At 39.7% G+C, this 24989-nt stretch overlaps 1 protein-coding gene across 10 annotated transcripts in view; it reads left to right on the top strand.

The window, feature by feature from the left end:
* MPDZ (multiple PDZ domain crumbs cell polarity complex component) overlaps positions 1-24001 on the top strand; it is a 268048-nt gene extending 244047 nt beyond the window's left edge. For 8 of the 10 annotated variants that reach the window (XM_070431681.1, XM_070431684.1, XM_070431678.1 and 5 more), the window contains 15 exons: positions 5485-5577; positions 5657-5731; positions 6978-7152; positions 9283-9428; positions 10387-10470; positions 10682-10875; positions 12572-12719; positions 14533-14619; positions 15495-15585; positions 16462-16505; positions 17352-17474; positions 18834-18938; positions 19500-19612; positions 20623-20746; positions 22602-24001. In XM_070431681.1, the coding sequence (XP_070287782.1) occupies positions 5485-5577; positions 5657-5731; positions 6978-7152; positions 9283-9428; positions 10387-10470; positions 10682-10875; positions 12572-12719; positions 14533-14619; positions 15495-15585; positions 16462-16505; positions 17352-17474; positions 18834-18938; positions 19500-19612; positions 20623-20746; positions 22602-22748 (1749 nt within the window). In that variant the 3' untranslated portion in view covers positions 22749-24001. The remainder of the gene's footprint in view (positions 1-5484; positions 5578-5656; positions 5732-6977; positions 7153-9282; positions 9429-10386; positions 10471-10681; positions 10876-12571; positions 12720-14532; positions 14620-15494; positions 15586-16461; positions 16506-17351; positions 17475-18833; positions 18939-19499; positions 19613-20622; positions 20747-22601) is intronic. The other 2 variants (XM_070431682.1, XM_070431687.1) reach the window with 2 other exon arrangements.
* The last annotated feature ends 988 nt before the right edge of the window (positions 24002-24989 follow it).

Below are 24989 nucleotides of genomic sequence, written 5' to 3'. Positions count from 1 at the left end.
GCAACATCAGTCAGCATTACGTAAGATCTTGTTAGAAATGCAGGTGCTAGGGGCCACTCAGACCTACTGAGTAACGGGGTGGCCCGCAGCCTGTGTTTCACTAAGCCTTCTCAGTGACTGCAATGAATGCTGAAGGGTGAGAACCACTGTGCTAACTGATACTTTAGTAGGGACCCTCCTTTTCCTGCTGTATGGTACCCCAAGGTACGAGTTTTTGTGGTCCCTCTTTTGATCTATTTACCAGGGATCTGTCAAGGCGGAAATTAAAGAATAAAGAAACAGAAATGATGATTCCTTTTCCTTCATAAAATGGAAAGCTCCAATTCTAGAAGTTTCACTGATAGACATCAGTGAGGAATTTGCTTTTGAGAAGATCAGAACCTTAAGTTCAAATGACCACTTTAAGGAAGTAGTTTGCTGAATAGAAACCTATACAGGCTGTTAGGTGCTGCAGGGCCATGCTGGTCTGCAGGTGGACAGTGGATGAATGTGGGTACAGGCAGAAAGAGCATTGGAGAGCTGAGGGGAAGAGAAGGAGGGAGGAGGAGGTGGATAGGAGGGTACTTAATGAGATGCTGCCACACTCTAGGTGTCAGTCAGTGCAGCATGATGCTGAGGCCGAGCGTTAGAAGCAGTGCCTCGGGGTTGAGGACCCACTTCATCAGGTATACACTTGACACATTGTGTGATCTCCCTTGGCCTCAGTCTTCTCACCTGTAAACTGGAGAGGACAATATGATCTTTGATGTAGGTAACTGTAAAGATTAAATGAGTTGTTTATCAAGTGGTTGGCATAATGCCTGGCACATGGTCAGACCCTGTTAAGCATTTAGGAGAAAAAAATACTGTGACTTTATTGGTTGCTTTTTTACAGTAGATAATTCTGCATATATATGTAAGAGAAGTCCTTCTTAATGGGCAATTCGTGTTGTAGGTTAGAGAAAAAAGAACAGAAGTCATTAAAGCCTTTTCCTCTTCTACCAAGAAGTCTATACACTTCAAGAATCCCTCATGCTATTTCCATGTAAGAGAGCCAATATCTTCCTCTTTCCCCTGCTGATTTCAGGGTAGTGATACCTTTCCCAAGTCCCTAATACGTTCCTTATAAGAATCCTCTACTTCATCAAACTGACTTGAATCAAGAGCCCATGGAAATTATTTTAAGAATTCATCTCTCTTTGCCTTTGCTTATATCAGGATGTCCTTCTGCTTTTTTAAAGCTAATCTAAATCCTACATAACTCAAGACTTAGCATAATCTCACCTCTGTTTATTTAGAAATATTTATCCAATATTATGGCCTATATAATGCTTACTATTAATGTCTTCATTTACTTGTCATGTAATAAAGAACGTATCTCTTATGCTAAACTTTTAGGTGAGTATATTATCTATACATTTCAATTGCATGCTGAGAGAAGTAATAACTCTTACACTTTCTCTCCCATTATCTTATGTGGAATTGTGTACCATAGCTCATACTAAGCATTAGGGAGGAAGAGTGAATGCATGCTTACACATAGTATGTGCACAGGGGGAAAAATGTTAAGGCAGGAAGGAGAGAATAGTTTTTGTATGAAAATTCAAACTCATGTAACAGGTCATTTTGAGTTCTGTTTTGACTCCTTAGAAACTACCTTGACAGGTCTATTATCTTTTTCTTTTTAATTCTTTTTTTTTTTAAGTGGGAAAATAAAAGTATAAGCAAAAAGCTCATAATGTGTATGTGGTTTATAAATGTACACCCAGTGGCTGACTGAAATGCTAATTCAGTTTAACACACATAGTTTTTTGTTAAAGATTTATTTTTAGCACATTTTGTGTAAGGAAATACATATACATCAAAGCAGGTAACAACATTACATGATTCCCAGAGATCTGTTTCATATCCAGTTAATTTTATATGGTGACAGTCTTCAAATACAATTAAGAGTTTTTTTTCTAAATTTTAGGATATCTTCCAACTTTAAAACAGTCCTCCTGATAATAAGAGTAGTTTGTTTAGTTTATTTCTACTTTTAATTCCTGTTTACTTTTTTTTTTTAGCTCTTCAATTGTACAAGTGTTCCTCCATAAATATATTTCCTTAATTTGTTTCACATTCCCCTTATGGTGATGTTTTTTTATTTTTATTTTTTTATGATGTTTTAAAAACTAGCTCAAAGCAAAGTTTCTAAGATCTATTTTTATTAAGGACTCTGTGTGCTGTGGCAGAAGTGAGGTGGAAAGTTGAGCAATTAGAAAAGAATTATATAGGATAAGATAAACGAACTATTGTCTCCTTCTGGTCAACTGAATCAAGTGGTTTTTCATGATTATAAAGGAGAACATTTTATTTTCATATGGGCTGTACCAAACATGTCCCTTAGTGAAATGGAGTATTTTAACAATTTTCAGGTAGAACATTTAATAGCTCCTAAATTCACTTGATGGCTAACACAGCAAAGAATAGTGAATGGTATCTCTGCTGGTACCAAAGGTTCTGTGTTTCAGTGAGTTTCACTGTTTTGTAGCTGGGTTGCTACTAGATTTCATTATAGTGTAAATCAAGGCAGCTTGAAAATCCACATTGTGTCTCTGCTCTAAAATAACTGCTGTCTAAACACACCTCAGTAGTGTTCCGGAGAGAGAAACATTCACACCCCATTATCCTTACTTACCTGACAATCCATTATTGTCTATAGAAGTGTATGTATTTGTTTTTGTAGTATATTCTAAGTGGGATTGCAGCATATTTATACAAAAACAGACTCCATCAGTCTTAAAGAAGGGATTTCTGGCCTCAGGACAGTTGACCTTGTGGCTCAGCAATGTCATAAGAGCCCATTCTTCCTGCCCCTGCACAGCTGTACACTGTGGCATCTTGACCCCAAGACTGGTCCTCCTGATAGTTTTAGAGTGGCTGCGAACCATAATGGGGGTCAAGGGCTACTTCTCTCACATATAGTGGGGGTTGGGAGATAGAGTGACTATCTCAAACTTCTGAGCAAAACTCTTGAAATTCATCCTGTTGAACCAGTTCAGGTCATATACCTTTTCCTAAGCCATGGAATAGAATTGTATAACTAACTTCAGTCATTCAGACTCTATCTGTAGAGCTACTTTTCTATTGCTACATAAGAAATTCCCTCCAAAATTAATGGTTAAAACAGTAGACATCTATTATTCTCACAGTTTCTGTGTGTCAGGAATTCGGGAGCAGTTTAGCTGGGTGGTCTGGTTCAGACTCACTTGTACAGTTGCTAAAAAACTGCCAGCTAGGGCTGCAACTCGTCTGAAGATTTGGTTGGGGCTGGAGGACCCACAGTCAACCAAGACAGTTTACTTACAGGGCTGCTGGCAAGATGCCTGTTTTTTCTGCATGGAGCTGCTTTAGTGTCCTTGTGGCATGTTCCCTGGCAGGACAAATGACCCAAGAAAAAAAAGCAAGGAGGAAGCTCAGAAGCCCTTTTTGACAAAGTTGTGCAATTACACATCATCACTTCTCCTTTATTTTGTTTATTACCATCAAATCACCAAGCCCAGCCCCATTCAAGAATCCCTTCTTGAAGGGAAGAACATCAAAGGGTTTGTGTACATAACTGAACACCATCACTGAAAACATAGGCAAAGAGAGAGGGGGAGAGTGTATGTGTTATTTGAGGCAGCAGAGGGAGGGGTACTGGATAGTCTAATGAAAATACATGAGTTTGTACAAAGGAGTAAGATGAGAATGAGTATTAGATAAACAGCCAGCAAATGCCTGCTGTAATAAAGAACTTTCCTGACTACAATTAAGTGAATAGAGAATAATAGAACAAATATATCTTTATCTCACTATAGATATAGAGTATTACTTATTCAAACAAAGGTTTCTTTGTAATAATAGGAAAGACCATTACTGTGGAAAATCCCAAATAGAGGGTAACTAAATTGTTTATGCTTTACATTGGCATTGGGATTTGCCAGTGTGGTATCACACTTACCTTCCTATTCATCAAGCCTGATTCTTTGACTGCTGGATCAGAGTTTGGGGTGTCAGAATACTGGCATGTTTCAAGAATTCATCTGAAGTAACCTTGGTTTTGTCCTATAGAGTTATTAGCAGAAGGAATATGTGTTAGAACAACACTTGTGTAATGCATTAAGCTTTCAAGCCCTTTCTTACTGCACTTAATCCTCACAGTAGCCTTGCTATTGGGCAAATATTATTATTCCTTTTTTGTTTGTTTTTAGATAAGAAAATTGAGGTTTAGAGATATTAAGTGGCATATCCAGATTTCTTCAGCTAGGCAGGAAGTAAATGAGGACCGAGCTCTGTTCACCCTAAAAGTGCAGTTTTGTCTTCTGTCCGTGACTGATTGCCTGAAGGAGAGCAGTGGTGGACAGACGCCCAGGGCGAGCCTGCAGGTTGGCAGGCGTTGGGTATCTCCCCCAGAAAAGCCGCATGCTGGCAATCTTTAAAGGTAGGGAATCTGGCCTGGATGTCATGGTCATGATCCTAACGGCCTGATGGTGAGCTTTGGCTCTTGTATACCTTTCAGAAGAAACACGGCGAGATTTCCTTTTCTTTTTTGCTTTACATTTCCCTGCTTGGAGGCTGTAGTGGAAGAGGAACCCAGCTCAAACCAGAATGAAAATGTTGAACCCTGTTTTAGTTTTATGAGCATTAATATTAAAGGTAAACGCCAGTATTGTGGAACATTTGGTTTTGATAAAAGCAGATGTGGAAAATACAAAGTAGGTGTGGCTGTCTAGCCTTGCCAGGTTTTCAGGGCAGGTCCTTGGGCTCCGAGTTGAGAGCATTTTCGCTCTGCACCAGATCACAACACAAGTCCCGAGAGAAACCACGCTGGGTCCGGAGCCCCAGAAGGGACAGAGCGTGCAGCAGTCATCGAGGCCCACCTGCTAAAGAAAGAGGCGCAGAGGGGGCGAAGGAGCCAGGCTCGCGTGTTATTTGCAAGCCTAGGCCAGAGCGAGGAAGCGGGGGAAACTGATTCAGCCAGCCAGTTACACACAAGAAAATTCTCAAGCATTCTATACTCATTGGATTATTGAATGCATTTTTGTTCCCAGGATATTTTGCTAAAGTTACTAGAGATATGTTGCTGTATACATATGCTAAAGATACTAGAGGTAGTAGACATCTGGGAGAAGTGAACATACCGGGTTAGGCAAAAGTCGGTTTACAGTTGTGGGTATGGGAAGTACAGCTTATTCCTGTATTATTATTGATTAATTATTATTTTCCATTGGAACAACTGTAAACCTACTTTTGCTCCACCCTGTATTTGAATATTTGATGGAGGAGAATTTATTCCCATTTAAAAAACTTGAAAGTTTGCTTAAGAAAAGAAATTTCTAATAGTAAATGTTAGAACAGTTTGAGTTCCTTTTTTAGCCCCTGGGTAGACGATGATGTTCAGAAATTATGGCCACATACCTTTCCATTTGAATAAATTTGATGTTTCAGATTTTCTGAGCGGTCGTGTTTGTATTTCTCTAGGATCAAGGGGGTTTGGGCATTGCTATCAGTGAAGAAGACACACTCAGAGGAGTCATCATAAAAAGTCTGACAGAGCACGGGGTCGCGGCCAAGGTGAGGCCTCCCCCTTTTCAAGTGTGGAGGAGAAAGTTACTTCTGCAGAATCATTCAAACGTTCCATGCTTCCATTTAGGATGGGCGGCTCAAAGTTGGAGATCAGATCTTGGCTATCGATGATGAAGTTGTTGTTGGCTATCCTGTTGAAAAGGTACTTTTTTTTCTTAAAATAAAACAAAATAAAACAAATTGTGCTGTGAACCCATGCTTATGCATGGCCACAGTATGTGTGTGTGCGTGTGTCCCTGTGTCTGTGTGTACGTACAAGGGTCTGTGTGGTTGGCCATAGGAAATTAGAGCCATGTCACTATAATAGACAGATAGCCTTAAAGGAAGAGATTATTTGGAAGTTCTTCAATTTTTGTTTACTATTTTTCAGTGAAGGCAATGTTGAGCTATTTTATGTTGCCTGGTAAATTCAGTAGGTAGTGGACATTTTTTATAAAATATCATTTCCATTTTCCCTTAGGAAAAGTTTAGACTTCTAAACAAGGGTCAACTTAGTGTTAAGACCAAGGAACATTTTTTATGAATGTTAGGTCCCATAACTAGCCACTATGCATATTGCTTTATAAGCAGATTTTAGGACTCAGCCATTAAGTATGAGATAAAGCCAGCTGAAGTTAGTCCAAAAAATACGTATAACTTTTATTGGGATTAACATTTGTACCTGTTTTTCCTTTTCCTCAGAAGTGTTCATAATCTTTAGGAATCTCACTTGAGGCCTTTCATACAGAAGTGCGAGGAGCAGGACTCTTAAGAGTCAGTGTGCAAATGCTTCCATTTCTACATTGGCCAGCAAGAAGCTGAAATCATTTGTTTCATTTCGTTTTAATTGTAGAAGTTGATCCTTTAACTCACATAACTCTCCACTTGACTTGATTTTTCTGTTGCATAGTTTTCCTTATCCTGCTTTTTGTTTCCAAATCTTTATGGAGAGTATTATAGATGTTCCCCCCTCCCCCCATCCTGCCCTTCACCTAGTTCCTACCCCGATTCCATTTTTTAAATGTTTGTGTAGGCTGCTTCAGATTCTCTGCAGAGTAGGAGTGGTAAAATACTCCATATATATTCGGCAGTGATCCAAAGAAATGGATGTAACTAATTGGAAATATAAAAAGTTGAAAGCTCTATACTTAGATAAGAAAGAGTAGAGTCAGAACTGGACTTACAGTAGAAGGTAACTGTGGCCTTAATATTAGACAATTGAGGAAACTAGAATGAAACTATAACCATTCTTTCTTGGCCCCTCAAATCTTGACAAGGAAAGAATTTGCCTCTGACTTTTCTCTCCACCATAGATGGTTTTAGATTCCAACTATAATAGTGACTTCATTGTATATGTCTACTAATTTGTCTTTGAATTTTGTTTCCCCTTCACACCAACCCCCTACCAGTTTATCAGCCTTTTGAAAACAGCAAAGACTACAGTGAAACTTACCTTTCGGGCCGAGAATCCAGATTCCCAGGCTGTTGCTTCAGCAGCTGGTACATCCAATGGTGAAAAAAAGAACAGTTCCCAGGCTCCGATGGCCCCACCACCTGGCTCCCCAGAACCGGAGCCCGTCCGAAGTAAGGGCTGGTCTCGTGATTCCCGCAGCCTGGCACACCCAGCACACCCAGGCTCAGCGGCGCTCTCCATGGTGGAGTGGGAGCCAGCTGCCTGCCTGGAGATCAGTGTTTGAAAGGCCATAGTTAGGGCTCCCAGTACCCTTTGGTGAAAGCTGGTATAAGGGGAAGAAGGAGTACTGACCATTAGACGGGTGATGTGTGTGCTGTATATTAACCAGCCTTAGGAAACCCATCCACCCTCTGAGTTTCAGCCTCTTCATCTCTAAAACAAAGGAGCGGTACCCTTCGTTCCCCATGGACCTTTTGCTAAGGGTACCTTGACTCTAGGTATCTGACTAATGAATTAAAAACATAGTTTCGTACATTTCCTTTTTAAAAAAATCCTCACCCAAGGAGTGAGGATATATTTTCCTTTGATTTTTAGAAGGGAGAAGGGGGAAGAGAGAGACAAACATCAACAGAAGAGAGATACATGGATTGATTGCCTCCCACTCGTTCCCAAACCAGATGTGATACGTGCCCTTGACCCTCAGCCCTTGGGCCGGCGATCTAACCATTGAGCAAAACAAGCCAGGGCTGTCCATTGTCTTTTTTATACTGAGCAGTAATTTAACTTCATCTCAGTGTTTGAAATGGATACACTGTAAAATGGATACAGTGGTGCCACTTCATCAGAGGAATCAAAGTTGCCTGGCACTACAGGAAACACTTGAAAATGCTGGTCATTGCCACGGGTGTTTGTAGTCAATCCAAGCACTGTCATTGGGGTCTAACAGTAGATCCTGTCAAGTGAAATGGTTATATGTGGCCTGGGGACAACACTTTTCTCCCATTAAAATGCCAGTCTAATATATTGGGACAAACTATTTATTCCAGTAATCTTTTAAGAAAAATTACGCCAGCATTTACCAAAACAATACGTTTTAAGCTTTGCAGCATTAAAGAAAGGTACTTAAACACATTGACTTTTTTTTGCAGTTGGTGAAAAAATCTCTTTTGGCTTCGAAACTGCAATATTCAGTTCTTTAGAAGTTTTTTAAGGAAATAGCAGTTTAGGTTATACATATCTAATGAAAGTGATTATTTCGAAAGACAAGGTATTTCCATATTGAATGGAAGTTTTCTTATTTTTAATTTTATGTTGATCCCTAAATAGCATTGTCTATAAAAATATGAACTGCTAAATGAAAACATAACTAAAAGAAAACATCTTACACCTGCTCGTACCATTTCAGGAGCAAGAAAATAGTCTGTCTCCGAGTTCCTAAAAAGAGCATCTTGTCTATAAAGCTGCTTTACCAAGTGTCCCAGCTTTCCCCAAATATGCTGTTTGCTGCCTGCTCTTTGGTTATCATTAAACACAGGCTATGAAGACTAGAATAAAATGAGGTGTGAACGTATGTTCACCTTGTTTTTTCATGATCTATTCTTGTCTATCCAATTATGAGCATATATGTAGTAGTATGTAATATATGAGTTTATAAAACATCAAATGAGATGCAGGAAAGACACTGTGAGTGGTCTCACTTGACATTTTATAAACTCAGGTATTAACTAAGTTCAGCTGTGTAATGCTCAGACTGGTTGCAGAAGAAAAGAGACTCTGGAATAAGAAGAAAAGGCAACAAAGACAGAGAAGCCCTGAAAAGCAGGCACCGTGACCAAAATTGTTCACGTTCACTATGCTCTGTGCTCTTCCCGGGCTGTGTTTTAGGTCCTGCCACACACCTCGGTTCTGAGCTTTACCAACCATGATTTCATAGGGTTTGTTTGGCTCCAGTGGAATGTATAATATTGGAGTGGAACTAGAGGTTCAATTCAACGCTCTGTTCTTGTTGCTTTTTACATAGTATCTGTAGCAATGTAAAAAAAAAAACAAAAACCCAACACACAGAATAGTGCAGAAAATAATTTAGCAGGTAATTTTGTGCCCACTACTGTAATTAATAATGAGGATTTAATCATATTTGTTTGGTAGTTTAGAATGTCACTGAAAGATTAAGGTGACTTTGAAGTCTTCTTTGTCCCCAGTCTTGGGCCCATTTTTCTGCTCGTTCTCCCAAAGACAACCAGTGTGGTGAGTTTACTGCATATGCCTTCTAATCAATTTGTATTTCATTTCATTTTTAGGTACAAGCAGGTCATCAACACCAGCAGTCTTTGCTTCTGATCCTACAACCTGCCCCATTATCCCGGGCTGCGAAACAACAATTGAGATTTCCAAAGGGCGGACAGGGCTGGGCCTGAGCATTGTCGGGGGTGCTGACACCCTGCTGGTGAGGACACACCCAGAGATGCTTTGAGACACAGTCAGCCCCTTCAGACAGCCCTGAGAGCATTGTCAGGGAGCTTTCTATCAATTTTATTAAATGACACATAAAGGCTTAGAAAAATGCATCATTCTTTGTTATTTTCATTTGTAGGGAAAATATTTAAGTGGGTGGATACTGGGGTTTTTATTTTGAGTAAGCCAGTCTGACTCATGAGACTCTGTTAAACTTGTGGTTATGACCTTCAGGTTCAAAATATTTCTATGAGTTCACCAGTCCTTGCTTTGTTTTCATTTACTACTTACTGATTGGACATGATTGGGTTAGACACATATTGAGAGGAATCTGTGCATTATTCATAGGCAGATTTTTCTTTTTTATTTTATTTATTTAAATCCTCACCCGAGGATATGCCTTTTTTATTAATTTGGTAAGAGAAGCAGGGAGAGAGAAACAGAGATGTGAGAGAGAAACATCAATCAGTTGCCTCCCATACACTTCCCAACTGGGGATCGAAACTGCAACACAGGTATATGCCCTGACCGGGAATCGAACCCAAAACACTTTTGATATACGAGACAATGCCCAACCAACTGAGCCACCTGGCCAGGGCTAGGCAGATTTTTCTAAATGTCAAAAATGCTTGTGAAATCTAATCATTGCATATGTGGATAGGAGAAATGATGTATATCTGTTATATATGTGTGTGTAATTTATATATTTAACCATTTTTTTAAGCTTCCCGATCATTAGAAAGAAGTTTAATCTTCTTTGAGCCTTTTTAGCAAAAACATTGTTGTTATACTTCTCTTTGAATTTTGATATGTGACTCACATATGGAACCAGTGAGTGTGTAACCCTTATCACTGTCTATAAAAATGCAGTGTGTTTTGACTCCATTTCTGCTCACCATCCCTAGGGAAAAATGGGATAAAACATGGGTGTGTCTTGTCTGGGTCCTTAGGGTGCCATTATTATCCATGAAGTGTATGAGGAAGGAGCAGCATGTAAAGATGGAAGACTGTGGGCTGGAGATCAGATTTTAGAGGTACAGATGCTGTGTACTTGAACTTTACAGTTAACAAAGAAAAGGCTACTCTGGGGAGGGTGGTCTTTGTGTGTCTGTTTCTCTTTTCCTTCCCCCTTACCCCCCTCACTTCCCCTCTACTCCTTTTCCTCCCTTCTTTCCTCTCCCGCCTCTTCCTTAATTTTTCTTAACTCACTGGGTTCCTCAGAGACCGTGTCCCATTTCTGAACAGGTGAATGGCATTGACTTGAGAAAGGCCACACATGATGAAGCAATAAATGTCCTGAGACAGACGCCACAAAGAGTGCGCCTGACACTCTACAGAGATGAGGCCCCATACAAAGAGGAGGATGTGTGTGACACCCTCACCATTGAGCTGCAGAAGAAGCCGGGGAAAGGCCTGGGATTAAGTATTGTTGGTAAAAGGTAAGAGAAGGGCAAACACAGTGACCTTTCAGAAATGATGAAATCTAAGGTATTTTAAAGAGAAGTAGCAGTTGTAGCATCTTTATCAACAGCTAGTGTTCTCTAAGTGTGGAACATCCAAAGACACTGGTTTTGAACTTTTCCCGTGAGTATTTTGAGGGTTTTTGAAAGTACCCAACAAAAACTGTTTGTTACTTTTGAGTACCTGCTATGTGCTGGGAAACATACTGGATTCTGGAGGACAGAGTTAAGAAAGACATGGTACCTGACCTCAGAAAACTCAGTTTGGTGAGTGAGAATTAAATACATTCTTGCAACAAAGGAATCTGTTGATGAGTAACCGAAATGCATTGTGGGGATCCATGGAAGCAAAGGTGAAATGAACCAAATGACTCTATTTAAGGGAAGTAGCTTAGGAAAAATTCTTTAGAAAGAGGTGCCGGAGCCGAAGCCAGAAGTGGTAAATGATAGATGGTTTCTGAAAGGGGATGGAGGGTATCCCAGAGAGAAGCTCAGCATGAACAAGAGCCTGCCATCAAAAAGTGACGGACAGTAACTGTAGAGGCTGCGGTGGCAGATTGGTGAATAGACATAAGTTCAGTACCAAATTTATTTACATATTTATATGTAAGAAATATTAACAAATACATAGTACAGTAAGTTCCAACACCTTTATTCTGAAGATGGGAAAGCAGACGATCAGTTGGTGAAATGGCTTGAGGTCACGACCTTGGCAAGAGCAAGTGGTGCAGTTCACCTTTCAGTTGCCTTTGTATCTCAACAAGAAGTTGTTGGTTTATTTATAGTTTTTTTAAATATTGGAATAGGTTAGTATTTGTTCATTTTACATAAATCTCTCTTGATTGAAAGTTAGATCTATAATGATTTAAAATAAAAGGCAGCACAGCAGGGGTACTTAAGTTTGGGGTAACAAATGGTCTTAGTTTGAGATACACATTTGTTATTCATTTTTAATAATGTTGATGATGTTGATGTTAACAGCAGCATATTTTTATAGGCACAGTTCTACATCTATTTAAGGCTTCATTATGGTGTAGAAAGAATAATAGATTTCGTACCCAAGGACTGACTCTTACATCTCATGTTTTGCCATTTGGTAGCTGTGTGACCCATACAATGAGTATTGTAGTAGCCACTTCTACACATAGTATATAGTTGTTGAATAAATATGCTTATGCAAGACATATTTAATCTATGAAATCTATATATATAAAAGCTTAAGTGACCAAATGACTGGTCAACGGGTTGCTATGATGCACACTGACCACCAGGGGGCAGATGCTCAATGCAGGAGCTGCCCCCTGGTGGTCAGTGTGCTCCCACAGCCAGCCTCCCAAGGCCGGCCAACCTCAGTCCCTCCCCCCACTCCAACCTCTTGCCCAGCCGGCCGGCAGGCCACCCCACACCCCCCCGATTGGCCCTGATCTCCGGCCAAGCCAAGGGACCCCACCCGAGCATGAATTTGTGCACCAGGCCTCTAGTATATATTATAAGACATCGACTATTATTTATCATAAAAATTAATTCTAATAACATTGCCCCAGTGTTGATTTGAGAAGAAAAAAAAACTTGTGAAAAGTAAATTTTTCAGTTAAAAGATTTCAACCTTTTATTAAATAAGTATTGCATTACAGTTGAGAAAAAGTAATGTTGAAAATCAAAATTATGTTTGCAGAAATGACACTGGCGTCTTTGTATCAGACATTGTCAAAGGAGGAATTGCAGATGCTGATGGAAGACTGATGCAGGGAGACCAGATAGTGATGGTGAACGGAGAAGATGTCCGTAATGCCACACAGGAAGCTGTTGCCGCTTTGCTAAAGGTAAAAATCAAATGCCCGGAATAATTGTGTGCCATAATATAGAAGAAGGGGAATTTAACCTTGAGCTAGCTCAGTGCAACAAGTACTGACTCCTCTTTATTTAAAATGTTCTCACAAATAAGAGGTAAGTAAGAAACTATATTTCCATAATAAATAATCTGCAATACACAAAGTCTTCATGGACATAAGGTTTGTTGCAGTGTTAGTGGTAATAACAGAAACACTGGAAGCAATACAGTTGACAAAACTATGGCAAGGGTGCATGGCAAACTTATCTGCTTAAAAGTCATGTTCAGGATAACTGTATTAATTAACATTAAAATAACAGTAGAGAAGGTGAAACAAAATTTTATTAATAGTGTACAAGCATCTGTGTGAAATAAAATCTTAAGTCTTTTAACAGTAATTATGAGGTGATTATCAGAACTATGAAATCCTTGGTTCTCCTTTTTTTCATTTTCACAGTTTTCTATAGAGGATGAATTGCTTTTATAACAGAAAATTTGACTTAAATTTTTTTAAAAAAATTTCTTTATTGATTTCAGAGAGGAAGGGAGAAGGGAGAGAGAGAAACATCAATGATAAGAGAGAATCATTGATTGGCTGCCTCCTGCACACCCCCTACTGGGGATCGAGCCCGCAGCCTGGGCATGTGCCCTTGGCCGGAATCGAACCTGGGACCCTTTAGTCCGCAGGCCAACTCTCTATCCACTGAGCCAAACTGGCTAGGGCTAAAATTTTTTTATAATAACAGATTCCCTTGACCTTTAAATGAGATATGTTACAAGTAGATGAAAGAGTTATAACTTCTCACATTGAATAATTAATGCATGGAATTTGTTAACCCCTGCAGCTGTGTAAGCTGGAAATATAAGTAGGTTCAAGAAGAGTTTGATAAGTTCCTGCCCCTGCCCCCAAAATACCAAACAAACAGAAAAACATCTTATAAATAGTGCAGGTCAGGTTTTGACTTTTCGAAATTTGATTTGTGATCAGTACATTTACAAGTGAAACATCTCTTGTAACCCCTGTCATAGAAGCAGCATGATAATACCTATGGAAGTACTAATTTGTGCTAGACACTGTCCTAAGTTATCCTATCACAACAATCTAGAATGGTCTCCATTTTTAAAATGTAAAGACTTATCAAGCTAGACATCGATTAAGGTCTCACAGCCAGTAAGTCACATAGTCTGATTTAGAACAGTGTGTCTGACTGCAAAAGCCCAGCCGCCCAGCACCCCCTTGCGCTGCTTCCACACCGGAGACTGTGTAGCATTTCTTGCAGCCTGTGATGTAATGTCTTTCCCGTAAAGAGCCACGAGGAAATGGTCTTCAGTCCTTGTGTTGTGTTTATGGTAACGTGGCTAATTTAAGGAGTGTTTATTCAGGAACAGTGGAACAATAGAGAGCTCAGCCATTTATCTGAGTATCTCTGCTATTAAGAGCAAAACAAGTTGCTTTATTGTTTGTTTTGTTTTTAGAACCTGAGTTATTTAGTTCATTTAGCCTACCTAAATCAGTGTGTTTCCTGAGATAATTGCCCAGTTCTCAGTGTAAATTATGAGTCTCCATGTAAATTATGAGGTCATAAGACAGACATTTGGTGTGGCTGTTGCTGCTTGTTGTTACTACTTTGACTAATTCTATTTTTTAAAAAGCGTCTTTCTACAAAGTTTTGAAGGTATCCTTGCCTGTGGAAATTCCAAAAGGAACATGCCTTTAGAAACTCAGTCCTAAAGAGTAAAAAGTGCTCCTAAAGATGACTGTAGCACTGTATTTAGACATTTCCATAAACCCACGGCTCCCCCAGTGTTCCCTAGGCACGGTGACCTTGGAAGTGGGAAGAATCAAAGCTGGACCATTCCATTCAGAGAGGAGGCCCTCTCAGAGCAGCCAGGTAGGTAGCTCTGGGATTCCCTGGGCACTGCAGGCCGCACGCCAAAAGGAACTCAAAGATGGTCTTGCCTGTGGGCTGGTTCAGGGTCGTGGACACAGGCCTGGCTCTCGGCAGCTGGGCACAGTGGGGCGCAGAGTTTGAGACAGGGCAGAGCAAGAGCTGAAGGACAGGTAAGCAAGGTGTAGCTCTTGAATAGTGTGTAGGCATTCTAAGGAACTTATTTTATTTTCTGACATGCTCTTTTTTTCATAATCTCAAAATTAACCAGTTAATGTAGGAAAGCCTACCAAGGTAATCTATTTGTAAAGTATTTTATAATTAACATTGATCCATCTGTACTCAACTGAGAAGAATCCCAGGTAAGTGAACTGCAGATGCACCTCACATGTAAAAGACGGTGTTACACAGTTAGGTCTCCTGTCAGGCCCCTCCCCTCAGTCCTGTCTTCTCATGAGAGGAGCCCATTTTCATCGACCTGTCCATGCAGACCCCTCGTTCCCCCCTCGCTGGCGACCATCAGTGTCCTGTTGACTGGCCCCAATTCTGTCTTGAAGCCCCATCTGTGTACAGCATCAGTTTAAATTTAAAGGATTAGCCTGAATGAGATTATGAAAATCCACTAAAACTTTAGGTAGGCTGGAAACTTTTCCATCCATCCTTTTAGCTTCAATTTATTTAGATCAGTACACAAAGTCTTCCTTAAAAAGAATATAAAATCAGTAGAAACTGCTTAAATGCCCATCCCGTTATCAAATGCCAGTGTTACTTAACGGTGTTTCCCTCTAGATGCATAGGAGAATTGAATTCTGAAATGAGTGGTGTGGAGGGGCTGTTGTTCTTTCACACTCTCTAAAATCGCTGTTTTGCGTGTGTAGATGAGCGAATGCAGCCTGTCGTCCTTCACGTTCCCGCTGTCTGGGTCCAGCGCCTCCGAGTCGCTGGAAAGCAGCTCAAAGAAGAACGCATGTAAGATTGGTTGCATGTTTAAGCATGATTTACTGGTTTGATTTTGACAGATTTTCCTTCCTGCTTTAATTTACCTCTGAGCTCTCTTTCCCCCAAATCATTCCACATACTATTCCAGGTGGGAAGATGTGTGTTGGCAAAAACTCAGAACAACGTGGAGCTCTGCCGACAGCAGCTTTTCCCGTCTTATGTTTACCCTACAAGACATACCAAACATGAGAATCGCATTCTGTATTTTTTTTCCCACTGAGCCTATTGGTATATTTGATTTTTATTTCCCTCCCCTGTTTTATGTAACACTGATTAATCAGAAGATGCCATTAAGAGAAGCCTTCTTTTTCCATGAGGACTGCGCAATTTTTGATTGAAAAAAAATTAATATGATCCTCCTGTGTTTTAATTACATGAAATCATGATGCAGAGGGTTTTTGGCTTGGAGCATCAGTTGAAAGTTGTTCAAATTGGAGAAACTAACCATATGGCATTCTCTGTTTGCAATATGACTAATATTCTAGAAATTTAGGCATTTCCGTCCGTGAATTCTTTTTAATGCACCCATGACTTTATTCCTCTCAGCTGTGCACATGTGTCTTTCTGTCCAAAACACATTCTGTCCTTGTCTCACTCAAAGGGGATTATTCAGTTATATAACTCGTGCTTGAAATAAGAAGAAAGAAATGGGACAGTGTGTGCATTTTTCCAACTGGAGAAATAGAGTTCTCGTGTGAGACAGACTTAATCATGGTTTCTAGCAACTTTAGAGCCCTTTAAAAAAAAAAAAATAAGGGTGTGTCATTTAGTCCCATCCAGCTCCAGACATTGACTGAATTTTAAAAATTCTTTAATAACCATATTCTGTCTTTTTCACCTTTTTAGTGGCATCAGAAATACAGGGATTAAGAACAGTTGAAATAAAAAAGGTAACTCGAGGGTTTGTGGGGGGAAGAAAGCAGTGCAAACCCTGTTGACTTCAGAGGCACCTGCATAGGTGTTTTCCTAGAAGCTTTTTATCCGTCTGAAAAGTTACGTACGATACACAGGAGAAATAGTCAGTCTTTGCTGAGTTTTCTCATTGTAGTTCCTTGTTTGAAACTAAGAGCACATACACACCATAATATATGAGCTCACCCTAGGTCATGTTGTGTTGTCAAAAATGGCATCAGCGCAGCCCCGACCTCACACTGATGAGTAGGCCGTTGCCTTCAGCAGATAGTTCCTGTTTCCAGATACAGATTCCCCTGCCAGCTGCGCACCAGAGAGAAGATAAAAGCAGCTACGATTCCTTGAGCCTTTGCTGTGTGCTGAACACTCTTGCAGACGCTCTGTGTGCCCCGTCACCCTCTCACTTACTGTGCACTGCAGCCCTTTGTGAGAGGCCTGTGGTCACACTTTGTGAGTGAAGGTCTAGTGTTCATTGAGAGGAGGGGACTTGTTCCAGGTCCCAGTGTCTGTAAGTGGGGGTTCCTGGCTCTGAACACAGGTCTCTCTGGTTGGAAAAAGCGTGCCCTTTTCACTTCATCAGCTTTCCTACTCTTTGTCAGCTCACAACATGATTTTCACTTCACGGGCATGATTTCTTTCGCAGATGCTATTTCCCTCACTAAACCACACTGAGGACCTGTGTCAAATAAAGTAATGCAATTTTTGAGCTTCATTTTTCACCCTTACACCTAGAGGATTTGTTAACTATAGAATATTGTGCCAAAGAAATCAAAAGTCAATTAAAATATTATATTGACCCAAATACTCCCTCTATTCCATGGCAGGGGCCTACTGATTCACTGGGAATCAGCATTGCTGGAGGAGTGGGCAGCCCACTTGGTGACGTTCCTATATTTATTGCAATGATGCACCCGAATGGGGTGGCAGCTCAGACCCAGAAACTCAGAGTAAGTTGAACTAATGGCCCTGGTCGCCCTTGCAAATTTGGCAAAAGTTTTGATAAACCTTTTGAATCTGCCACCGGTTGCAGGCAGTTTTAAATGTCTGTATCTGCATTTAAATCAGCGAATCCAACCACAGCAGGGGTTGCTTTGAGTAAAAGAAGCAGAAAAGTAAAAGAAAGGAGAATTTGTTATTGCATGCAAATTTGCAAGCAAATTAAATGAGAAGATTTACTGTGGTTTCTTAAATTTTTTACTTGTTTAAAACTCTGTAGAAGAAGTTAAAAGAAAACAGCAAGTGTTTCAGAACACCAGTATGGGGTGAAAATGTTTTCCTTACACATTTCATGGTTTAAATGCTGATTGAACTTTATGAAGTTGAAAACGATCATTCGTGTTGCATTGGATTATCAGTTTTGCAAAAGTTCAATATACAAGCATGGACAAAAGCAGGTTTACAGTTGTAATAAAAATACATAATACAATAATTCAGAAATAATAATACCAGAATAGACTCTTGTGTTTCAAGAAGTCACAAACTGCAGGCCTCCTGTAAATGTGACATAAATTGTCAAACTATACAAAACTTGCTTCCAAGTTGAGGGATTATCCAAACATAGAGCGCTATGATGGAATTTATGCGAACCGTTCGGTTGTGAAATCGTGAATATTCCATTCACGTCTATAAAGTAAAATCTGTGTGGTCTCGTGTCAAAATGGTCTGGAAACATAGGCACCTCTTAGTTTAAATAGTGTCTACATGGGGAATGGTCCATTCTCCTTTGATATCTATATATATATGAACAACACTTAAAAATTGATTGTTACACACAGCACAAGGGTCAGAAAACTCTTCTGTGATGGCCAGTGACCCTTTTAGGGCTTGTGGACATGAGGGTCTATGACAACTGCTTAGCTCTGCCCCATGAATGCACCCAGGTAAGTATAGCAGACTTTGTTCACCAAAATAAGCAGTGGGTCAGACGTGGACTTTGGGTCACAGTTTGCCCACCCCTGACTTATATAGTCATGTGTAATGTGTGTAATTATAATGTCCAGAGAAATTCTGGTTTCCAAAGAGCATCGGATATCTTATTTCCTTAATAGGAAGCAATGCCTTACCCAGGAGAAACAAAGAGAAGAGTGATTTTCCCCCTCCCCCTGGAGACTATAGGACTCAGTCATTATGTATAACTGTCTTCTGGTTGCTGCTGCTTGGAATTAGGGGTTTCTTGGGGTAGATTCCCGTTGCTGATAGCAGTATATGTGTGATGTGTAGGGTGGGAAGGAGAGATTGCTCAGGCCTCAGTGTCCCTCTCTCCACGGCTGCTTTTGCAGATGACTGTTTCTTTCTCTCCCTCGAAGGTTGGGGATAGGATTGTCACTATTGGTGGCACTTCCACTGAGGGGATGACTCACACCCAAGCAGTTAACTTACTGAAAAATGCTTCTGGCTCCATCGAAATGCAGGTAAGATTTTTCTCCCAAGGACAACCCAGAATATGGGGAGCTTGAGGACACATGAGCTTTCATGTTAAACCAGTAGAAACCCTTAAATCTCCTGCTCTTATTTCATTTACCGTTTCCCTTGAACATAAATGATTACATTGAGAGTTCTAAGAGAGTAGGTTAGAAACACATTCTGTCACATTTATCCTGATGCATTTGTTGTTTCACACATTGTATCTAAGGGGGAAAAAATGCAACGTCTTAGCACTAAATGGTCAATTGCCAGAATGGTGTAAGTGGCTTGTAATCCAAAGATCTTTAAAAATTAATTGCATGAGAGACCATATTTGAAACCATCAAAGATCTTGATAGAATTGAAGTAGTAAAATATGTTTACTGTCCGTGGAACAGGCCTCTGGACCTTGTGAAATTTCTCTCTCTTTGGCTGTATATTATATTAACAAATGATTAAGTGGGCCATAAAAATACATGTTTTAGTGCAAATGCTGCTTTTGAAGACAGATTACTGATCCTTTGCCACATGAACTTGTGTTTTTCTCTGTCTCCTTCTCCTCTGCACAGGTGGTAGCTGGGGGAGATGTGAGTGTGGTCACAGGGCACCAGCAGGAGCCTACCAGTTCCAGTCTTCCTTTGACTGGGTTGACGTCAAGCAGTATATTTCAGGATGACCTAGGGTGAGCTCATATATTATGGTGTGTATGTCCCTACCGCTCACATAAAGGTGAAATAACAGGAGATGAGGGATAAAATATAAAAAGCAGGTGTTTCTAAACTTTTAAGTAATTATGGCACGGATTTATTTTATCAAAGATAGATAGATGGACATGCCACTGTGTATCCTACATTGTCAGCTCTGAGTTTTTGGGGAGTACATTTTAGTCTTGATGTCACTAACTTGTGTGACATGGAACAAGCCAGACCTATCCTTTTAAAAATTCCAACATTGCCTACTCAATCATCTTTTTGATTAAAAAATTCACAGTTATTCACCATGTGAGTACAAAAGAATTAGAACACAGAGAGAGAAGAGAGGAGCAATTAGCATTTTTAAATAATTTGATGCAGCTTTTACATTATTGATCATTGATTTTTTTTCTCGGAGCTTGGGAATACTGGTGTTTATGACTTATTCCAAGATGGTCCTCTATGCTTTAGCCCTCTCACTTTATTTTATTTTATTTTATTTTATATATTTTTATTGATTTCAGAGAGGAAGGGAGAGGGAGAGAGAGATAGAAACATCAATGATGAGAGAGACTCACTGATCGGCTCCCTCCTTCACACCCCCTACTGGAATCGAACCTGTGACCCTTGAGTCCACAGGCCAGTGCTCTATCCACTGCGCCAAACCAGCTAGGGCAGCTCTCTCACTTTAAATACACTGGAAAAAAGAATAAGCTTCTCCATGCAATGAGCACCTGCTGTGAATATGTTAGTTTAAGAGAACTGATAATGAGTAATAGAGTTAGGGTGTTAAATAGAATCTCATTGGATTATGTAAATTTAAAATGCTGAGCCCAGCACACACTGACTGACAATTCAAGCATGCCCAGAACACCCGTAATGTACTCACCATCAGTAACACAGAGAATGGTGCTAGTTCTACATAATCTTTAACTTGCAGATGCACAATAATATGTAAATTCTTGAATCCAGACACTGTTTTTCCTTCCTTTTACTATAGACCTCCTCAGTGTAAGTCTATTACACTGGACCGAGGACCAGATGGCTTGGGCTTCAGTATAGTAGGAGGGTACGGCAGCCCTCACGGAGACTTACCCATTTACGTTAAAACAGTATTTGCGAAGGTAAGATTGCAAATTTTAACCACCCTCTTCCCCCGCTAAACATTCATTAATAGGGGTCAGCAGCTGGCTTATTAGTTTATGGCCCGAGGTGATGCCAAATGGTTAACAGTTGATCATTTTCTTTGGAACTCCCTACAGGAATGGATCATTAAATATTTTTGTACAATTTGAGATTTAGTTATGTTTTAAGGAAAATAGGTTCAAACTGAAATTCCATGGGAATTCTTGACAATATACATAAAAATATTAATGATCATTAGACAGTAACATCTGATTTTTTCTTTTGAAAACAAGTGGCATATGACTGAATATCTTTGGAAAATAGGGCATTTTAAATATGTATGTTCTAATATGCTGGCATTCCTTTTTTTGGTATTTTTTTGTTGTGAAATATAAAACAGGAACAAAAAAGTATATAAAATTGACATGCAGATTAACTAATTTGGCATTTATTTTGCAGTTTAATGCCATTGATTAAAAGAAAAATAATAACTAAAATATTTTGAAGAGTATCCAGAAGCTTTGTCACCTGTAATAAATCAGAATTTGTAATTAAAAGATTTAATTTAAAAAAAATAAAAACCATTATTATAGTGTAATTATATAGAAACCTGTTCTATGTTAAGAGTGTTTAGAATAAGAAAGAATAAAGTTACTGTGGCTTCGGTGAAGTATTAAAATAATTTAAACCCATAGAATTATTGTTAATATGTTAAGGCATTTTTGAGGAGCTACAAAACTTGAACAAAATTTCCTATAGGAGAAAATCTAGAATCTGAAAATTTTACACAGCAAAGGAACACCACTTTTATCAAACCTATGAAATGATTTGCGACAGGGACTTGAGATTAGTGCTGTGGTCCATAAAGTACCTACCAATGGAGGTTTCATTCTATTATTTTGGGAAAAAAAATAGTATTTTAACCAGTTTAAAGTACCGTATATACAGCAATGAAGCTATAGACTTAATTTATGAGATTTTTAAAAGCCACCGGTAAGTCCAAAAATACAAACCGCTTTGCCAGTGAATAGAAGAGTCACGCAGGCCTTTTCCTCAGCCTGGGAACAGTTTATTTAAGGCATGCTAGTTAGAACATATTTTAAGAATTTCATCATTATGGATTCTCATTAACTTCTCAGTATTTTAATCTTATATTTAATTGCATAAATGCCTTCCATAAGCATGCCTTAAGATGAGGTTCTTTTTTGAACAGCGATGCCTGTGTTTAGTCTTTAATCATTAGGGCCCACAAAGAATATGAACACTCCACCTCCCCTTGGAAAGTAAAGTACCAGCAAGCATGAGCTGCCTTTTTAAAACCACAGAAAGAATTTATGTTAGAATTAGCAGGATTTGTGCCTTGCCCTGCCCTTGTCAACATACATGTGGACTTTATGCTTATGCAAACCTTTGGATTTCACAGCCCTCAAGCCCTTGTCCTATTTAAAAAAAAAAAACAACTGCTCTTGTTCCCACCTAATCCTTTGTTTTCTTTCTGCAGGATTAAAAAAAAAAATCCTAGATTCTATGAAATCATTTCTACTAGGCAAATTCCCAAATACTCTTTATTAATTTGGGTTCCTACCTGCTATGCTGAAGAGCCAAACAAACCATTCAGCTAATCTGTTGACTGTAAATTCTCTCTCAAATAGGAATTCCATTGCTAAACCCATGTAGGGGAAAGGTCTCCTTTGTGTATGCTCATGATTGCTGAGTGGCTGTGGAGCACCCCAGGAGCACGGAGAGCCGCGGGGACCTGCAGGTCCACTTACATTCTTGCCCAGGTCTTGTTCTGTTGTAAGCCTGTGAGGCAGCATTTTTTAAGACGTCAACGAGCCTACTTTATATTTGCAGGGAGCAGCCTCCGAGGACGGGCGTCTGAAAAGGGGCGATCAGATCATCGCCGTCAATGGGCAGAGTCTGGAAGGGGTGACCCACGAAGAAGCCGTGGCCATCCTGAAGCGGACGAAAGGCACGGTCACCCTGACCGTTCTCTCCTGAAGCGGCCGCCAGAGTTGAGCCAACGCAACCCCTCGCTCCCATCCCACCCTGCGGGGAGAACAGAACTGGCCCTGCGGGTGCCTCTCCCATGCTGTGTTCCTCGTGCTCTTCAAGGCTGTAGGGAAGCCACCATTCACATGTGTCACTTTCACGTGCCACTGGTTTTCTCACTGACAGCGTAGCCTCATGTTTCCCTCCCTCCTACCTATGGTGACCGTAAACTCAAAGGTAGGACTGTTTGCACAGTGAAATCGTTCTTTCTTCCTGAAGACACCTGGCATTTTGTAGTGACATGAGCAAGAATTACTACATGCTAAACTAGTTAGTAGAGGAAGAAAAAAAATAATTCTAAAGCTAACCATAAGAAATGGCTTTAGTCAGGGTGAAAATATAAAATAAAGAAGGAAATGTCAAGTTTTGTGAAAAACGCCTCGTTTTGTCAATCTACCCCTCACCCTATTACTAACTTTAAAAAAAAATCAGTTTCTTTCTATTAAAAATTTTAAAAATACCCAGTATTTAAAATATTTGAATATTATAAAAAATTGCATCTCCCACCTTTAACATACACATATATTGTTTCCTCTGAAAGTGGTTTCTGAGATGGAGGAAAGAGCAAATCTCTAAAGCAGTGTCCCTAAGTTTGTAAAGAAAACATTTGAGGCACATCGCCATGGTCGTGTTCATTTTTGAGCTGTTATAGAACACTCCTATGATTCTACAAGTGAAATGATGGGGCCGCCCTGTACTGACTGTCACTTCTCTCTAAAGCAGCTGTGCTAGCTGTGGAGGAACATCGAAGGCTCTCAGCACCTCAGCGCGGGCTCTAACGGAAGCAACACTAAAAACGTGTTCGCGCGCTGTGCAGTTGGTTTTCAGTTAGTATCATCTAAATGAGAGAGAAAAAAAGCAATGTGTTGGTAGTTATTTTGCTTGTATGCCATTAGAAAATCGATAGAAAAATTAAAGGGGATTAACATAACTTTACCCCATTGCTTTATATTAACATCTTATAATACAATGGTTTCAGACTAAGGGAAACAGATGGAGCTGTTTATTGAGACAACTGGTGAGGAATTATCATGTGTTCATTCCCATTTTAGAGCGTGAAACTCCTACATTAGAATATATAAAGTCACTTTAAATATTATCTATATTTGTAACAGAGGTAGTGTACAGATATTTTATTGCAGCACTTTTGTGTGAATGCAGAATTGAAGTGAATAAAAAAGTTTTCATGGTGCATGAATAAAGCAGGCATATTTTTGGTTTCTTTTTTTTCTGGGGAAAAGTTTTGTTATGTTTTTCAAGGTTTATAATGTAAAATTGCTTTTTATGGTATCATGTCTAACTGAACATGTGGCGTCCATAGTTACGATTAGGGGAACTTTGGACGGCGGTATTATGAAAAGCTCAATATTCTTTACATCTAGAATTGTTACTGATGCTGAAGACGGACCCCTCATGGAGCAGAGAAGATAAGCAGCTTTGTAGGAAGAAAAGTGTCTGCCCGGGCATGGTTTTCAGAGACGCTGTTAATGCAGGAAGAAGTTGTTCTTTCGGGGAGTGTAAGCTGGAGTGTGTTCAGATGGAAAAGTCATCATGAAAATTATTGATATTAATAAGCACGAAATGTCTGTTTTGAACACTGAGCAAGGATGGGGAACTTGTGTTCTGTCCTTAATTAGCTAATGAACATGTGCATTTCCTCTGATTTATCTCATCTGTAAGACAATAGCTTATTTTGTCTCAAAACGTGTATCTAGATCTAAAATACTGGAATTCTGTGATTCTTAGTTACATAAAATGAATGGACAATTCTACACATGGGCAATTTGGGAGCTGTTCTTCTTATTAACCAATCATTGTAAATGGAGGTACTTGATTGAACAAAATTCATGTTAGTATCTCAGTGACACATCTAGCTTCTCAGTCATCCCTTAATAGTCCTTCATCATGAAGGTATGTCAGGTGGGCCACTGGAAGCTGAACTACCCTTCTTTGTAAGCTTTAACTAGCAAAGATTTTTATGAAGGACACTGTGTCAGATTCTAGGGAGACAAATTAACCAACCAAAGTAAAGTGTGAGTAAATGTGTGGGAGTATCCTAAGGAGAACAGCTCAGTGGGTACCTGTATCTGCCTGATACATACCCCCAAATTCATGTTCATCAGGAACCTCGGACCGTGACCTGACCTGGAAATAGGGGGAAAGAGAACTCCTGAGACCACCGCGGTTGGA

The sequence above is a fragment of the Myotis yumanensis genome, unplaced genomic scaffold (genome assembly GCF_028538775.1).
Source record: "Myotis yumanensis isolate MYYU_CA2020_CCGP unplaced genomic scaffold, mMyoYum1.0.hap1 SCAF_12, whole genome shotgun sequence".
Taxonomy (NCBI): Eukaryota; Metazoa; Chordata; class Mammalia; order Chiroptera; family Vespertilionidae; genus Myotis; species Myotis yumanensis.
This window is presented reverse-complemented; position numbering and strand designations above follow the sequence as displayed.